The sequence below is a fragment of the Triticum urartu genome, chromosome 7A (assembly GCF_056163025.1).
Source record: "Triticum urartu cultivar PI428250 chromosome 7A, HENAU_Tu73, whole genome shotgun sequence".
Classification (NCBI taxonomy): Eukaryota; Viridiplantae; Streptophyta; class Magnoliopsida; order Poales; family Poaceae; genus Triticum; species Triticum urartu.
Genome location: NC_141879.1, coordinates 723,330,433 through 723,343,998, shown reverse-complemented (window position 1 = coordinate 723,343,998; position 13,566 = coordinate 723,330,433). Strand labels below are relative to the sequence as shown.

The window sequence follows — 13,566 nt, the reverse complement described above, 5'->3', positions numbered from 1 at the left end:
TACAACAAGGCCCCATGGAGAGACATCTTGAATCTACACTAAGGTAGTTTTTATCATCAAATTAGCACAACAATACTTAAACTAGTTGAGTGACACAATATTGCAACTTGCAAGAATATGCAACAGAAGTTGCATGCATAGTAAAAGTAATGCAATAGTCCATGTCTGCAAGACAAGATATCTGTTTAACATGGTTCAATCAAATTACAACATTGTACGCTAAAATTCAAAAGCTTTCTGGATCATAGGTACTTTCTGGTACGCTAAAATTCAAAGCCATGGTGCTCCTCAAATCTCTAACTTCGCAAGCAACATCTCCACCTTCTCGCATTCTCTACTCTTTTTCACACCAATCTTGTTAGGCAGAGCGCCGAATTGTGCTCAACAGAACTACAATAACTGCATTTGTTCTTTCTTTTCGAGTGCAGTTCAAGTGCTGATTGAATCCTCTTAGTTTTCGCCCTTCCCTTGGTTGTCGACTTTGGTGGGTCTCTAGGTATAGGTGGGTCAGGTGTTGGAGTAGGATATCCAAGGTGTTGGTCAACCCTAGAAGCACCTGCATGACCATCAGTAGGTGTTGAAGTAGAAGACAATAATTGGCCTCCACTCTTTTGCTGCTGTGTAAGAGTAGGTTGCTGTCCAGAGACACTCTGCACTTGGGAAAGTACCGATGGCGGTGGTGTGGCAGCTCCCCTGGGTGTTGATGCTGGCCACCCATGTGGGTTTGTCACATTCAGTAGCTGCGTAGGCCACCCATGTGGTGGTGTAGGTCCTCTGTTTACCGGCATAGGTCCTCTAGGTTGTGTTGCAGCAAGTCTTGGCAGTGGTGCAGCCACCACTGGCAGTGGTGGAGGTCCCCTGGGCCGAGGTGCAACCCCTGGCATGGGCTGTGCAGATACTCCAAAAGGAACAACCACCTTTTGCTTTGTTGCTGAAGTAGTGGGATGTTGTGCAGAGCTGCTTGGCGGTCGTGCAGCTGAAGTAGGAGGTGGTGGAGGGGCACTGGGCCGAGGTGCAACCCCTGGCATGGGCTGTGCAGATACTCCAAAAGGAACAACCACCTTTTGCTTTGTTGCTGAAGTAGTGGGATGTTGTGCAGAGCTGCTTGGCGGTCATGTAGCTGAAGTAGGAGGTGGTGGAGGGGCACTGTTTGCCGGAGGAGCACTGGATTGCGGTGCAGAACCACCACTTGACGGTGGTGGACCACCAGGGCCCCCAGGGGGCACATTGGGAGGTGCTGTTGGCTTCTTTTTCTTCGACAAATTCAAATGCCTTATTTCTGTCCGAGCTGCCCGCATATGTTTCCTCACGATATCTGAAGCAGCATCTGTTGCACTAGCAACACGAGCAAGGCTTGCAAAATCCATTGTCAAGTTTGCGTGCCTCATTTCTTTCTTCGACTGTGCTGGCAATTCATCGGGTTGACCTTCAACATGAGGGGGTGCACTGGGAATTGCCTTAGGTGTCCATCTCCGAAGAATGTATTTTGCTGGAATTTTATCGATGCCAAGTTGGGTCAAAACCTTCAAGATGTGGCAGCAAAGCATGCCATCCCTGTCCATTTTGCAGCACTCACACATGTAGTCTCCAGCACTAGGGTCTGATGTCACAAAATAACTCCTAGAACCATATTTAGCAACCCATGTTTGTGTTTCATTGGGGTAAATCTCGTACATGTGACTTCCATGGGGCTACGTTGGGTTGACTGCAAGAAGGGAAAGAATTGGTGTTTGAAGTAGCAAGGAACCCATGTCTCCCTGTTTTTATATAGGGTCTCAAAGTGTGTATGAGTCATAACCTCATACTTCAACATCAGAGCAGCCCATGCTGCCTCAAACTCCTCTGGTGTCAAGCTGAAGTCAATGCAGCTGTTGAAATCTGTTGACAATCCAGGGTTTCGCCCCAACAAGGCGCCAAGCTTCTCTTGAGCCTTTTTCATTATATGCCAACGACAACATCGGTGGATACTTGTTGGAAACATCCTTTTAATCGACTGTGCCATCGCGATGTCCTGGTCAGTAATGATGTTTGTTGGTGCTAAACCATGCATTGCCTCAAGAAAGGTCCCAAACAGCCAATCAAAGCTTGTAGCCAACTCTTGCCCCACAAAACCGCACCCCAACATGAATGACTGCCCATGTCGATTAATTCCAATGAATGGTGCAAAGGGCATGTTATACATGTTAGTCTTGTATGTGGTGTCAAATGAGATGCAGTCGTGGTATGCCTCCACGTAAGCCCTCCTTGCTGCACCGTCAACCCAGAAAATATTCTCAACCCTGTCCTCCTCATCATACCTCATCTTATAAAAGAAATCTGGATCTTCCTTTTGCTGATCTTTAAAGTAGGCAACTATCTCAATCATATCACCTTCCTTCGTTGCATTCTTGTTCAACTCCGACTTTAGGTTTGAAATATGCTTAGTTCCATAAGGGACAATCAGCTCTGTACCATAGTAATCCGACATGATGTGCATCATTCGACCTGTAGGGGAGCAAAGCCATATATGAATGTTAGTCTAAACTTTTTTTCCTGACATGAAACAAATCCAGAATTAAACAAGGAGATGTGTAAAAAAAGGAATTTTTTGCAACTTAAGAATGCAAGCAACTAACGCATCAGATGCAGGCAAATCAGTGCTTGGGTTCAAGACCTAGGAGCAACTAACACAACTAGCATAAGGCAATCAATTTTGTTGATATGGTTTAAGGAACTAACACAACTAAACAAATGTAAGTACAGGCAAAAATATTTTTTGCTAGGTTTTGAGCAAACTAACAAACTAAATCTAGGCAAAAGGCTGTATAGGGGTTAAGCAACTAACACAATAAACCAAGGCAAGTGCAGTCTTGTTTTCAAAAACCTGTAGGTATATTGCAATTGTGGAGATGTGTAAGGAAGGCCCTCTCTTCTGGGGGGATCCCTTGATGTGATCGCAGATACTTAATCAAAGATGGTTTGTCAACCAATGCATGATTGTGTTCAGCAACAAAGTAAATCACCTCCCAACGACCATCTAATAGTTTGACCACCATCTTTGCTTTGCATCCTGTCTGCACTATTGTATCTCGCTTCCGCTTCTTGCATTTCTTCTTTTTTTTACTCTCATCACCAAGAAAGATAATTTCTTCATCTTCATCAACATCATGTTCTTGTTCAACAATCTTATCTAGGGCAGGAATACTTTCTACTCCTCCATCATCAATTTTAGGTTTCCGAAACTTGTTGCAAACAAACTGCTGCTTTATCAACACACCAGTATCAACAGTCCTCCTTGATGTGTTCATCTTGATTGAAAACCCAAGCTGTAAAGCGTAAGCATTGTAGTGTTCTTTGGCGCCTTCCAAAGTGTCAAACCTCATGCCTATGTAAGGTTCCCTAGGCTGTGACCAAGCTTCATCATCGTTCTCACCTTCCAAGCCTGTCAATCCATTTCCAACAGTCCCTCCAGTATCACCTGCAGCACCTGTGTCATCAAGGGTGTGCGCATCTGTCTCTGCTGCTTCTGTTCCAGGGTTAGTTCTACCACCTGCGGCCACCCCTGCATTAAGTGAGTGGCCACCCGTACCCATTGCTTCTGCCACAGTTTTGGCAACATTTTGCATGACCATAGGATTAGGAGATTCCGCAACGAACTCAGCATCACCTGCATGGATGCTCTGCTGTGTGTAAAATGCAGGAACTCCAATATCATTGTTGGCAGGAATTTGCAATTCAGGGGTATTGTCTTCTGGCAGCTCATTTAGGTCAATCATATCCACCCTGCACATTTTTCAAACCAAAGAAGCGAACAAGTTTAGTTGGACGAGGCAAGCAACTAACACACTGTACATAGGCAACATTTTTAGTAACAGCAGGTATATGATTTTTTTTATCATGGACGCAACATGAAAGTATATTTAAGTTTTCACTTTTCAGGTATATGAGCAGTAGGAAAAGTTTTCTAAATGACTCTTTTTGATTTTTTTACAATAGTCGCTTATGATTTATGTTTCAGGCAATTTATGTCAATACAACAGTTTTTTTATATGATTGCTTTTTAGGCAACTGCTGTATTGACAATAGTTGCCTATAGGAGAGATGTTTTTTTCAATAGTTACAATGATCCATTTTTCCTTTTTTTCCAAATGGCTGCAGATACAACTGATTTTCATGTGTTTCCAAGGCCGAGCAAAGCAAGCTTTTTCCATGGGAACAGGATGCCTTCTTTTTCTTGAAGTGTTTTTAGCATCGAGAGGAAAAGCTAATATTAGAGACTTTTGAGAGTAGCGTTTTGTGCGTCTCATAAATTTTATATACCAGTACTAAAAATTAGCTGGGTGTGACATTTTCTTCATGTTCAGTACTTTGTTAGTATGTAATTCGTACCAGCAACTTCAGGACCATGTTGTGTTTATGGCCTCTTTTTTCATTTTTGCTTGTTGAACTATCTTAACGCGTTGGAGCCCCTAAGGGTTCATGTGTTTTTTCTTGTCTTTCTTCTGTGCATGAACTCTTCTTTGCAGGATCAACCTAATTTTCTTGCCAGGAAGTACAATTGATAGGAAACAATGTTCAGACAATTCCTCAAGGTAATGTTCAATCAATTCCCCAAGGCAATCTTTTTTCCTTTTGATTTTGAACACACAAGTTGCAAATAGTTTTTAATCAGTACTTTTCAGCATCTACCATGATTTCTCTTTATTTTGCACCAAATTTTACCAGTTTTGCTTCAAACGAACACATGAACAACGATTTCTCTTTATTTTGCACCAAATTTTACCAGTTTTGCCTAAAACAAGCAGGGAAATTGCTTGTAATACTAGGTTTTTTTATTTCATGCACCGGCACCCGCAGTTACTCAAACTGAATTGGCTGTGTGAAGTCAACATGGCACTCATCTGCCTGATTTTACTTTTGATTCCCAAAATACAACAGTTGCTTACCACAGTCATAATAGTTGCCTAAAATTGGTAACCGAATTGCTTACAATTCTGCTATTAGTATCAGTGTTTTGCCCAGATCAGGAACTACAATTTTTTCGCACTAAATAATCATGCTTTTTTAATTGCTTAAAAACTGCAGCAGTTTTTGCTTAAAACCATAGCATTTTGGTCAGGTTTTTTGCTTAAGAAATAATCAAATCAGATGATTTTTCACTAACCAACATGAGAAAGGAGGATACAACATAGCATTTTGTGTATAAACTAGAAAGAAAGTGAAGAAAAGAGTCATTGAGAAAGGGGGATGCTTTTAGATGGAAGAGTTGAGCAAACCTGGCCTCCCGTGATTGTTTTTTTGCTTTTGTTCTGATTTCACCCGTCAATTTGGATCTGCTGACCCGGTCTTATGCCGCCATTGCAGGTACAAGGAAGCTTTCTGGATCTTGGGAAGGGAAACCCTAACTTGATGGGGAAGAAGATGGGTACGCGGGGGAAAGGGGGTTGGTATGGTCAGGAGAAGGGGGGGGGTTTGGGAGAGAGAGGGAGCACGTGAGGGGAGGGGCGGACCAGCTTATAGCGTGGTTATAGCGTGGGCTGGTTAGTTTCCCTTTTTGTCAGGGGGGGACCAAAAGTTTCCTTTTATGACAGGCTGCCACAGGATGCTAGGGAGCAGCCGGCCGCTCCCTAGGCGCGTCCGCTAAAGAGATAGCCGGCCATCTGTACGGTGGTTGCTGTCACACCGGAGCGGCTGTGGCTATTCACTTGGCCGTCCATCTTCGACGACGATGTGAGGAGCTCACTATGACGGGGAAAAACAGACAACATCGGTGGGGGAGCCCAGCTCACCCAGATCGAGGACGGACGGCTTTGAGCGAATCGCTCCGGCTGCCCTTGTCGACGGGTTCCAGCCTCAAACGGATCCTCGACCCGATCGACGTCCATGTGACGTGCTCTGCAGCCATGGCGAGTCCATGAACACATCAATCCTAGAGCGTGCGTCTGGAGGCTTGACCGGGATCGCCACCACAGAGAACGACATATGGAGCTCGTTGCGGCGACATCGTGCCTGGCCGTGCCACCTGGATCGGCTGCGCTCTGCCCTGGTAGTCACGAATATCTACCTCTGCAGCCGATGACCAGGCAACAAGAACCCAGCTACGTACGTGCTGGGCTTCGTCCAAGGGGAGGTACAGTGAGTACCTCACGGATAGATTTTTCCGATGTGGCCAAACCAATAAAAGTCTACTATGTTTTTGTCTCGGTAGCATCACCCCTAAAAAAGCTAGGTGGCCAGCTTGCCAAGATCACATATTGCTCCATGGCTGACAGTGCACGTTCTGATGAGAATACTTGAAACAATCTAATCACATATTCGTCCATGAGATATACCTCCTTTTATCTCAATATCTAACAATTTAAAGTTGTTGCAATTCATACATATATCTTATTTTGACCCTATATTTCTATTTCGTACAAACTTTGTTTTTTTGTGAAAGCGTACAATCTTTGCATATACATTAATAAATATATAAAGTGTTATCCAATGCAGATGCACAACTTGAGCCCGCCAAGCCCAACCTCTAGGATTAGTTGGAGATCCAAATATATGTTTTTATTCACAGAAAATAATTTAATACAGAGTGAGCTCCACAATTGAAAAAGATTGGTCAAATATGCTACAATTACAAATGTTCAAGTTGTTGTTTCTGTACTATTATTTCATAACGGTCCAGTTAATTTTGTCTGAACCCGTGCACACATATATGAGCATGTACACATATTTGGGTGGATGAAATTTAAATTGGTTATGTATATGTAGCTCACTTGCGTTGATCAATTTATTGGAAGTTCTATCTATAATCAAGACAATAATGGATTTTCATTTTAAGAATGGTCCTTGGAAGTTGTTTGAGTTTTTTTTTTAGTTTTTAAGTATATACTTATTTATTTATTTTTATTACACGTAGCAACGCACCGCCATGTTTCCTATTTGGTATAATGCTAATATGCAAAAAAATGAATTGTGGTATAAAAACAAGATATGGTACAAGTGAACCGGTGGTTCAAGTAATAGAAACCTAAAACAATGGCCTCACCAGTTTGGTTTTTTAAACAATGTTGTCGGGGAGGGTGAGAAGAAGGATACGAGGTGACACAGATGTGATGCCATGCTATAAAGAACATGGACCTATTGTGGCATTGAATGATCATGATTACTAGGTTAGGGCCATGTGTGTTTTTTCTCCCATTGCAACGCACGGGCTCTTTTGCTAGTTATACCATACGGCAGGAAAAGGAACTGGAAGCTTAGTAGAGATCCAATCTTTGGCCAGTGCAAGAAACAAAACTGAAGCAGAGAGAGCACTGGGATTTATGTATAACTAGAGTTTATTTGTTTCTTGGTACCAAACACAATTAAAACCACTCTAGAACCACCACCTGAATGGCGAGCGTGCAGTTTAACTAAACATAAACATCCATCTAGTGATGAATGGCAAGTACAGCACCACCGTTGTACATCTGAACACAGGTGAAGACCACAAGAATTCCTAGTGGGGACTGAACCGAAAGTGGACAGTGAGGAAATTTGTAACACTAAACTTCAAGTGAAGAACAAAGTACCGAACATTATTATTTTTTGAAGATCCCTCTGATCCCCCCCAACCCCAAAGAAGTTGAGTGGTGGTGACAAACCTTCAGCGGTGGTGTCGATGTCGTCCATCAATGCCGATGGGGCCTTCAGGCACGGGCCTCCGGCGTGATTCAAGACGGCGACGACGTGGAAGACGACGAATCCACAAGCGGGAGTAGCTGACGGATCTGCGGCGGCGAACGAGTTAGGTCAACGTCGGCGTCTTGGACGAGTGTTGTACGCGCCGTGGGACGTCCGAACGGTTACAGGCAGCGGACGCGGCGTCGTTGCGGAAGTCGGCGACGTCCAAGACGTGGCCGGCCACTTCCCTAACCGCCGACCGCGACGTGGGAGACCGACGGGGTTGGAATCGCCGGCGTGGGAGATCGGGATCGTTAGAGGCAGCCGTCGATGCGGAGAACGGCGACGTCCAACACCGGACCGGCCACCGGCGACGGCGGTCTTCCACTCCTCAGCCCACCCGCGACGATCCAGATCAGCCGCCGCGTGATCGCCATATAATCCAGATCAGCGGTTTTTCTTCCTAAATACTGCAAAGTGCAGCTGCACTATTTGGTTATTTCTGGCGCAAGAGCTAGGCGACAAAAGTCGTTCGCTGTCTATAACAATAGCGTTATCCAATGGGTAGTGTAAAGAATACCTATGCGCCTGCATGTGCCGACGTCACCTATTTATTCCGTTTCAATTTTTTTTAAAGCTACAACTTTTGAACCGAGTGTCAGAACGAAGAACCGTTTTCACCGCTAGGTTCCTTGTGACGAGCTCTTCAAAACTAGATCTCATATGAATATGTTTTGATGACTTTTTTTTAAAAGCAACTTTGATGCTAGATGAAGCAACTTTAGTGCTAAACATGAGCAACTCTGATGCTAGATGAATTGCACCGTGTGTATAACTAACTTCACCTGTAGCCACCTAGTTAGTTGTGTGCAACAGTGTAATGGGTGGTCACTATGATTTCTAAGTTGCATACATCGGAAAATAAGTTGTGGATTGTTTAGTTGCCTACCATATTGTGAAAGTTTCTTACTGTAGAGTGGAAAGTTGTCTAACATGGCTTCTAAGTTGTCTACTCCAGAAACCAGGTTGTCCTTTCACTACGAAGTTGCCTACGAGTGATCTTCAATTTCCTACAATACTATGAAAGCTGTTCATCAAAAGACCTAAGTTGCCTACACTATTGGAAAAAAATTGTGGGATCTAAATCATCTATCATGATTTCAAATTTTGAACTGTGTGGGGATGGGTGGTATGAGATCTGTTTGCTTTCCTTTTCTAGGGAAGTCTGCCGCTAACGCTATTGAGCACGCGGGTGTTGGCTAGCCAGGTCGTGACGAGCTATTCAAAACTAAACCCACATGAATATGTTTTTGATAATTTTTCTTTCTTTCAGAAAGCAACTTAAACGCTAGATGAGACAACTTTAGTGCTAATTAAACAGAAGTAACTCCACTCCAATTTAAAGTAACTAATTACCAACAATGAGCAACTAACTAGTAATAGAGAATAACTTTGAACAGAGGTAGACAACATCATATCACCTTTATAAGCAACTTTCTTATTACGAGAGACAATTTTAGTGCTAAAAATAGGCAACTTCACTACACTTTCCGTCCTAATTAAATTTTTTCTAACGTTCTCCTACTTCTTCACCGGTACTTCTAAGTTGCATATTGTTCATGCTTGTATGTTGTTATTTCTAAACTGCCTATAATACTATGAAGTCGTCTACCATTCATACTCTTGTGTCTTCTATTGCTAACTATGATAGGAAACTTAGTGGTCAATTTTGGCAACTTTAGAGTGTTTGCAGGCAACTTAGAAAAACAATGATAAACCACTTCACAATATTGTAGGCAACTATTTTTGCAAAGTTAGGCAACTGAGCAACAATGATAGGAACTAATTACCAATAGTAGGCAACTAGGCATCAATGATAGGCAATTTACAATATTTATAGGCAACTGAACATCAATTGTAGGCAATTGACTATCAAACAATATGCAAATGAGCAACCATGATAGGCGAGTTGGGATAATGTTAGTAAAAGTCACAGGTACACATAGTGCAGTGAAGTTGTTTTGTTTGTAGCACTAAAGGGGCCTTATGTTTTGTGTGATTTTTTTTGTTTTTACGCAAACAAACCTAATAGGCAGTCCTACTAGGCCAAAGAGAAGAAGTTGCTTCCCTATAGCACGATAGTTGCCTCCTTCGCACCCAAAGTTGCCCTCAAAAAAGATATCCAGTTGCCTACAATCAACCATACACTTGCCTAAAACAAAGTACCAGTTGCCCACAATCAACAAATAGTTTGCTTAAAACCATGTATCCAGTTGCCCAATCCTCACGAACATAAACATTTACCAAGAACATTATTTGGTAAATATCTAAAGTTTTTAGATACATGTAATTAAGTTTGGGTCATAAAGGTGGAGTCAAGATTTTTCTCTCCTCGGGTGGGATCGCTTGGTGCGACCGTAGAGGGGAGTGGGTGGAACTGGTTAAGTTACCTAGCTGGAGATATGTGGCACATGAATATGTGTGTGTGTTGGTGCGCGCTCACGCATGCGCGCGCGTGTGTTTTCTCCTCTGCTAGTGCCTAGTTGCCTAACAAAAACGGTGGAGTTGTTCAGGCTTGGACTACACAAGAGTTGTCTGGTGAACTTAGTCTTTTCTATATGTGGCCGCTTATCTGGATACCATGTCAGACTGAGAGTACACAAGAGTTGTCTAGTGAACGCATTGGAGTTGCATAAAAACACCCCAAAACTTGCTGGCTTTTTTAAGTACAACTCCAGTGCATATAAGTCACATAGTTGTTTTTCTTTTCTACCCCCAATGGGTTCTGTTGGGTGAACTTAGTCTTTTCTATATGTGGTTGCATTTATCAATATTCGAAGTTGTTGTTGCCACCTCCTTGTTACAACAAAAAATGTTGCCGCAGTGGGGACGACGTCTCCTCCTTTACGCGGCATCTAGTTTTGGACGTCGTGTTTGCTCGGGAGGGCGGAGAGGGCATCGTCAAACAGCGGTCGGAGGTTGACCATTGGGTTGGCATCTCCATTTCTAGTGTGGACTCTTTGTCCATCGCGGGGGCCTTCTCTTGTCGTCTGAGGTGATGGGATCCGGCTTGATGTCGAAGGGAGAAATCGACGCCGAGGGGCCCTGAGAATGCCCCCTCCTTGTCTGGCTTGGAGGATTTCGGACGTACGAACTTGTTTAAACAAATTCGGTGACCGTCATTGGATGGTTAAAAGTGTCTAGAGAGGCCGATCCTGACATTTGGGGCGATTTGGTGATCCGCGTTGGAGTTGTCTTTATGGTAGGCGACTTATAGATGAAGCTAGTCAATTGGTAGTCATGGTAACCAACTTAGAAGGATCCTTTGCTAATAGGTAGTCATACTAGGGGAAAATAGGAGTTGCTTTTTATAGCATTAAAGTTGCCTCTGTAGCACACAAAGTTGCTCAAGAAAAAAAGTTCGTCGTAACCTACTCATATGGGATCTAGTTTTGAAGAACTCGTCGCGAGAAACGAATCTGAATTTTGAGACTCAAATCAAAAGTTACGACTTTTAAAGTTTTTGATCCCCTAATAAATGCAGGTGGGATATATAGCGTGAGCACATGGACCTGACGCTTTTCTTTGTGAAGCAATAGAAGAGGACCTGTTGATTTCCTTTCTTTAAAAGGAAAGTGTGCTCAATCCGACGAACGAGCGCACTGCGGCTAGCTAGGTCCGTTTTTCTTTCCTCTAGTCGGGCGGCAGGCGGGATCGATGGAGTGGTCGTCCAAGTTTTTTTCTTCTTCTTACTCACGTGTATTCGTATGACCGGGATTGTACGTCTACGATACGAAGTGGGTATACGTTTCTTCTGTATGACCTTTCTGCCCTTCTACGTTTTGTTGGAGGGGGGGTGTACTGAAGCACTTCTCTTTGTACAATAAGTGCTTGTATTTTTCTTGACGGAATGAAGCAGGCAGTGGCTCTGCTGCTTGTTGCCGAAAAGTTGGTGATATACAAATGTAGAATACTCGGGTTCTAGGACACCTTGTTTGACAACGAAGTTTTTCATCTCCTCTACCAAAGCTACTTCATCTATGGGAGCGCCAAATCTTTATATGAGGTACTCAATGTTCTATTAGGGTATAGAGATTATATATACATGAACTTAGCCATAAACAACTATTGAATAAATACAAGGTGGTGAAGTGCGCACCCGAGGAGGGGGGGCAATGCCCCCCTTTAGGTGTGTATATGTGTTGGGCCCTAGGCCGCCGCACCTTTTGCCATGGCCTTGGACTGACCCTGGTTGCGAACTCACAGACACAGACCAACTCTACAGGGGCAGAATCTGGGGCGTTCACGACGGTCGTCTACTCGCATTGCTCCTTCAGCAGCGTAGTCCTCCCTCAGGGCTGGGGCACTATGAGGATCTCATACTCAACAAGGTATGTGACTTGTAACTCCTGCAAGGTTAAGGGGGCAGGATAGAGATAGAAGAGTGAGAAAAATAAGAGCGCGCTGCCAAAGAGTAGTTCTAACATCCTTTCCTCCAAGCTAAAAAACACACCAGAAAAATCCCTACAAAATTGGAATAAAAAATTATCCCACACAACAACCAGATAATCTCCCTCCTTGACCACCTTTAGAGAGGACAACCTTATCAAACCAATCCAGCGATCATCCAAAGCCATGTGATTCATAACATCTCCCTTCCAATCAGTAGGAACAACCATATCATCTCCCTCCACGACTGCCTCATGTTTTCCTACTAAAGGGAACACTCTCCATCTTTGGCATGACAAATAGAAAAATGTTGCTCTCTACTTCAAATAGAAGTTCCCGTGGTTCCACTCCTTTGCTATGGATGATAACGTTTTAGTTACCCAAGCCCTAGGGCAGGGGGGCGGGGGGTCTTCTCAACCTTTCCATCCCCTATCGTCCCAAGCCTTTGATAAATTCCAAATCTTCTAAGTCATGATTGATGGCTAATGAGGATATGACATTCGGGCACCTACGAGATCATAGTCCCAAAGCCTTATGGACTGCATAATGTCCCAAGCCTTATAGACCGCATAGTCCCAAACAAGATCATCGACTCGCTCATGCCTACCGGATGTGAAGAAGAGATGAAGAGGCAACAGATAGAACCTCTGTTCTTCTTGAGGCTTTTTAATGCCCATTTCTCCGTCACTACCATAGTGGGGTGCTCCCTGTTCTTCGTTGAGCTGCTGCTGATCGGTGCTCCACGAAAGGGAAGGTCTTTCCTGTTTCAGTCACAGGAATTTCAACATGAGCGCATATGTGAAATAATAATCCCAGAAGGATTTTCTTTCTTGTTAACTGATCTTCTGGTCTGTATGTCTGCCTTCCTCTGTGGAGGCAATTGGTGCCACGATAATCTCCCGGATATGTTCGGCGAGATCCTTAGTCTCCCCAGGTCTAGGCGTGCGTCCCTTTGGGTTGCCATGGGCACCCTTGAGTGGACTCTCTGGAACTGCCGCAATAAATTAGTCATCGAACGCGTCATTCCTTGCCGTGTAACTGACACAATCTACAAAATGTGTGGCTTCTTACAACTATGGAGACCGCTTAGCAAGCGGCACGACCCAGACGCCATCGACACCATCATCACTGGTCTATGATCCACTGCATCCGTGTTGGTGCCGCCTCCTCCCCTACCATCCTCGGAGCCGGATTAGCTTCTAGCTGTTTCTTTTCTGTTTGGGGCTTGTCTTGTTGTGCCCCCAGCCGCACTTATTTACTTTTCTCTGCTTTCCTCTTCTTGTACTAAAATTTGGATTATTGTCGGATGTTGTGGGATGCTTGGTGCTGTTGCATTATAATATAAAGCGGGGGAAAACCCTTTTTCGTAACCTTCCTCTGTATGCATAACACTACTATTTTGACGTGTACATGAACTGCTACCTGCTCACTACTATCTCTATATTAGGCTGTTGATTGCCCCTAATAGTCTGCACTTAGGAA

The 13,566-nt window shown here is 43.8% G+C and overlaps 1 protein-coding gene across 1 annotated transcript; it reads right to left on the bottom strand.

Annotated features, from left to right (window-relative positions):
* Positions 1–344: 344 nt before the first annotated feature.
* Positions 345–5,884, bottom strand: LOC147962265 (protein FAR1-RELATED SEQUENCE 5-like). Its single transcript, XM_087534122.1, has 4 exons — positions 5,769–5,884; positions 2,864–3,762; positions 1,675–2,484; positions 345–556 (listed from the first exon to the last, which is right to left on the bottom strand). Exons 1-4 carry the CDS (start codon positions 5,882–5,884, stop codon positions 345–347), a joined length of 2,037 nt encoding a protein of 678 aa, XP_087390248.1.
* Positions 5,885–13,566: the final 7,682 nt, after the last annotated feature.

What these genes read in the sequence shown, in the direction of transcription:
- LOC147962265 (XM_087534122.1), bottom strand. Translation starts at nt 5,884, where the DNA reads ATGGCTGCAGAGCACGTCACATGGACGTCGATCGGGTCGAGGATCCGT. An exon ending in GCCGTCCGTCCTCGATCTGG is followed by an intron (nt 3,763 to 5,768) that starts GTGAGCTGGGCT and finishes AAAAATGTGCAG; the next exon opens with GGTGGATATGATTGACCTAA. An exon ending in CAATTGCAATATACCTACAG is followed by an intron (nt 2,485 to 2,863) that starts GTTTTTGAAAAC and finishes GCTCCCCTACAG; the next exon opens with GTCGAATGATGCACATCATG.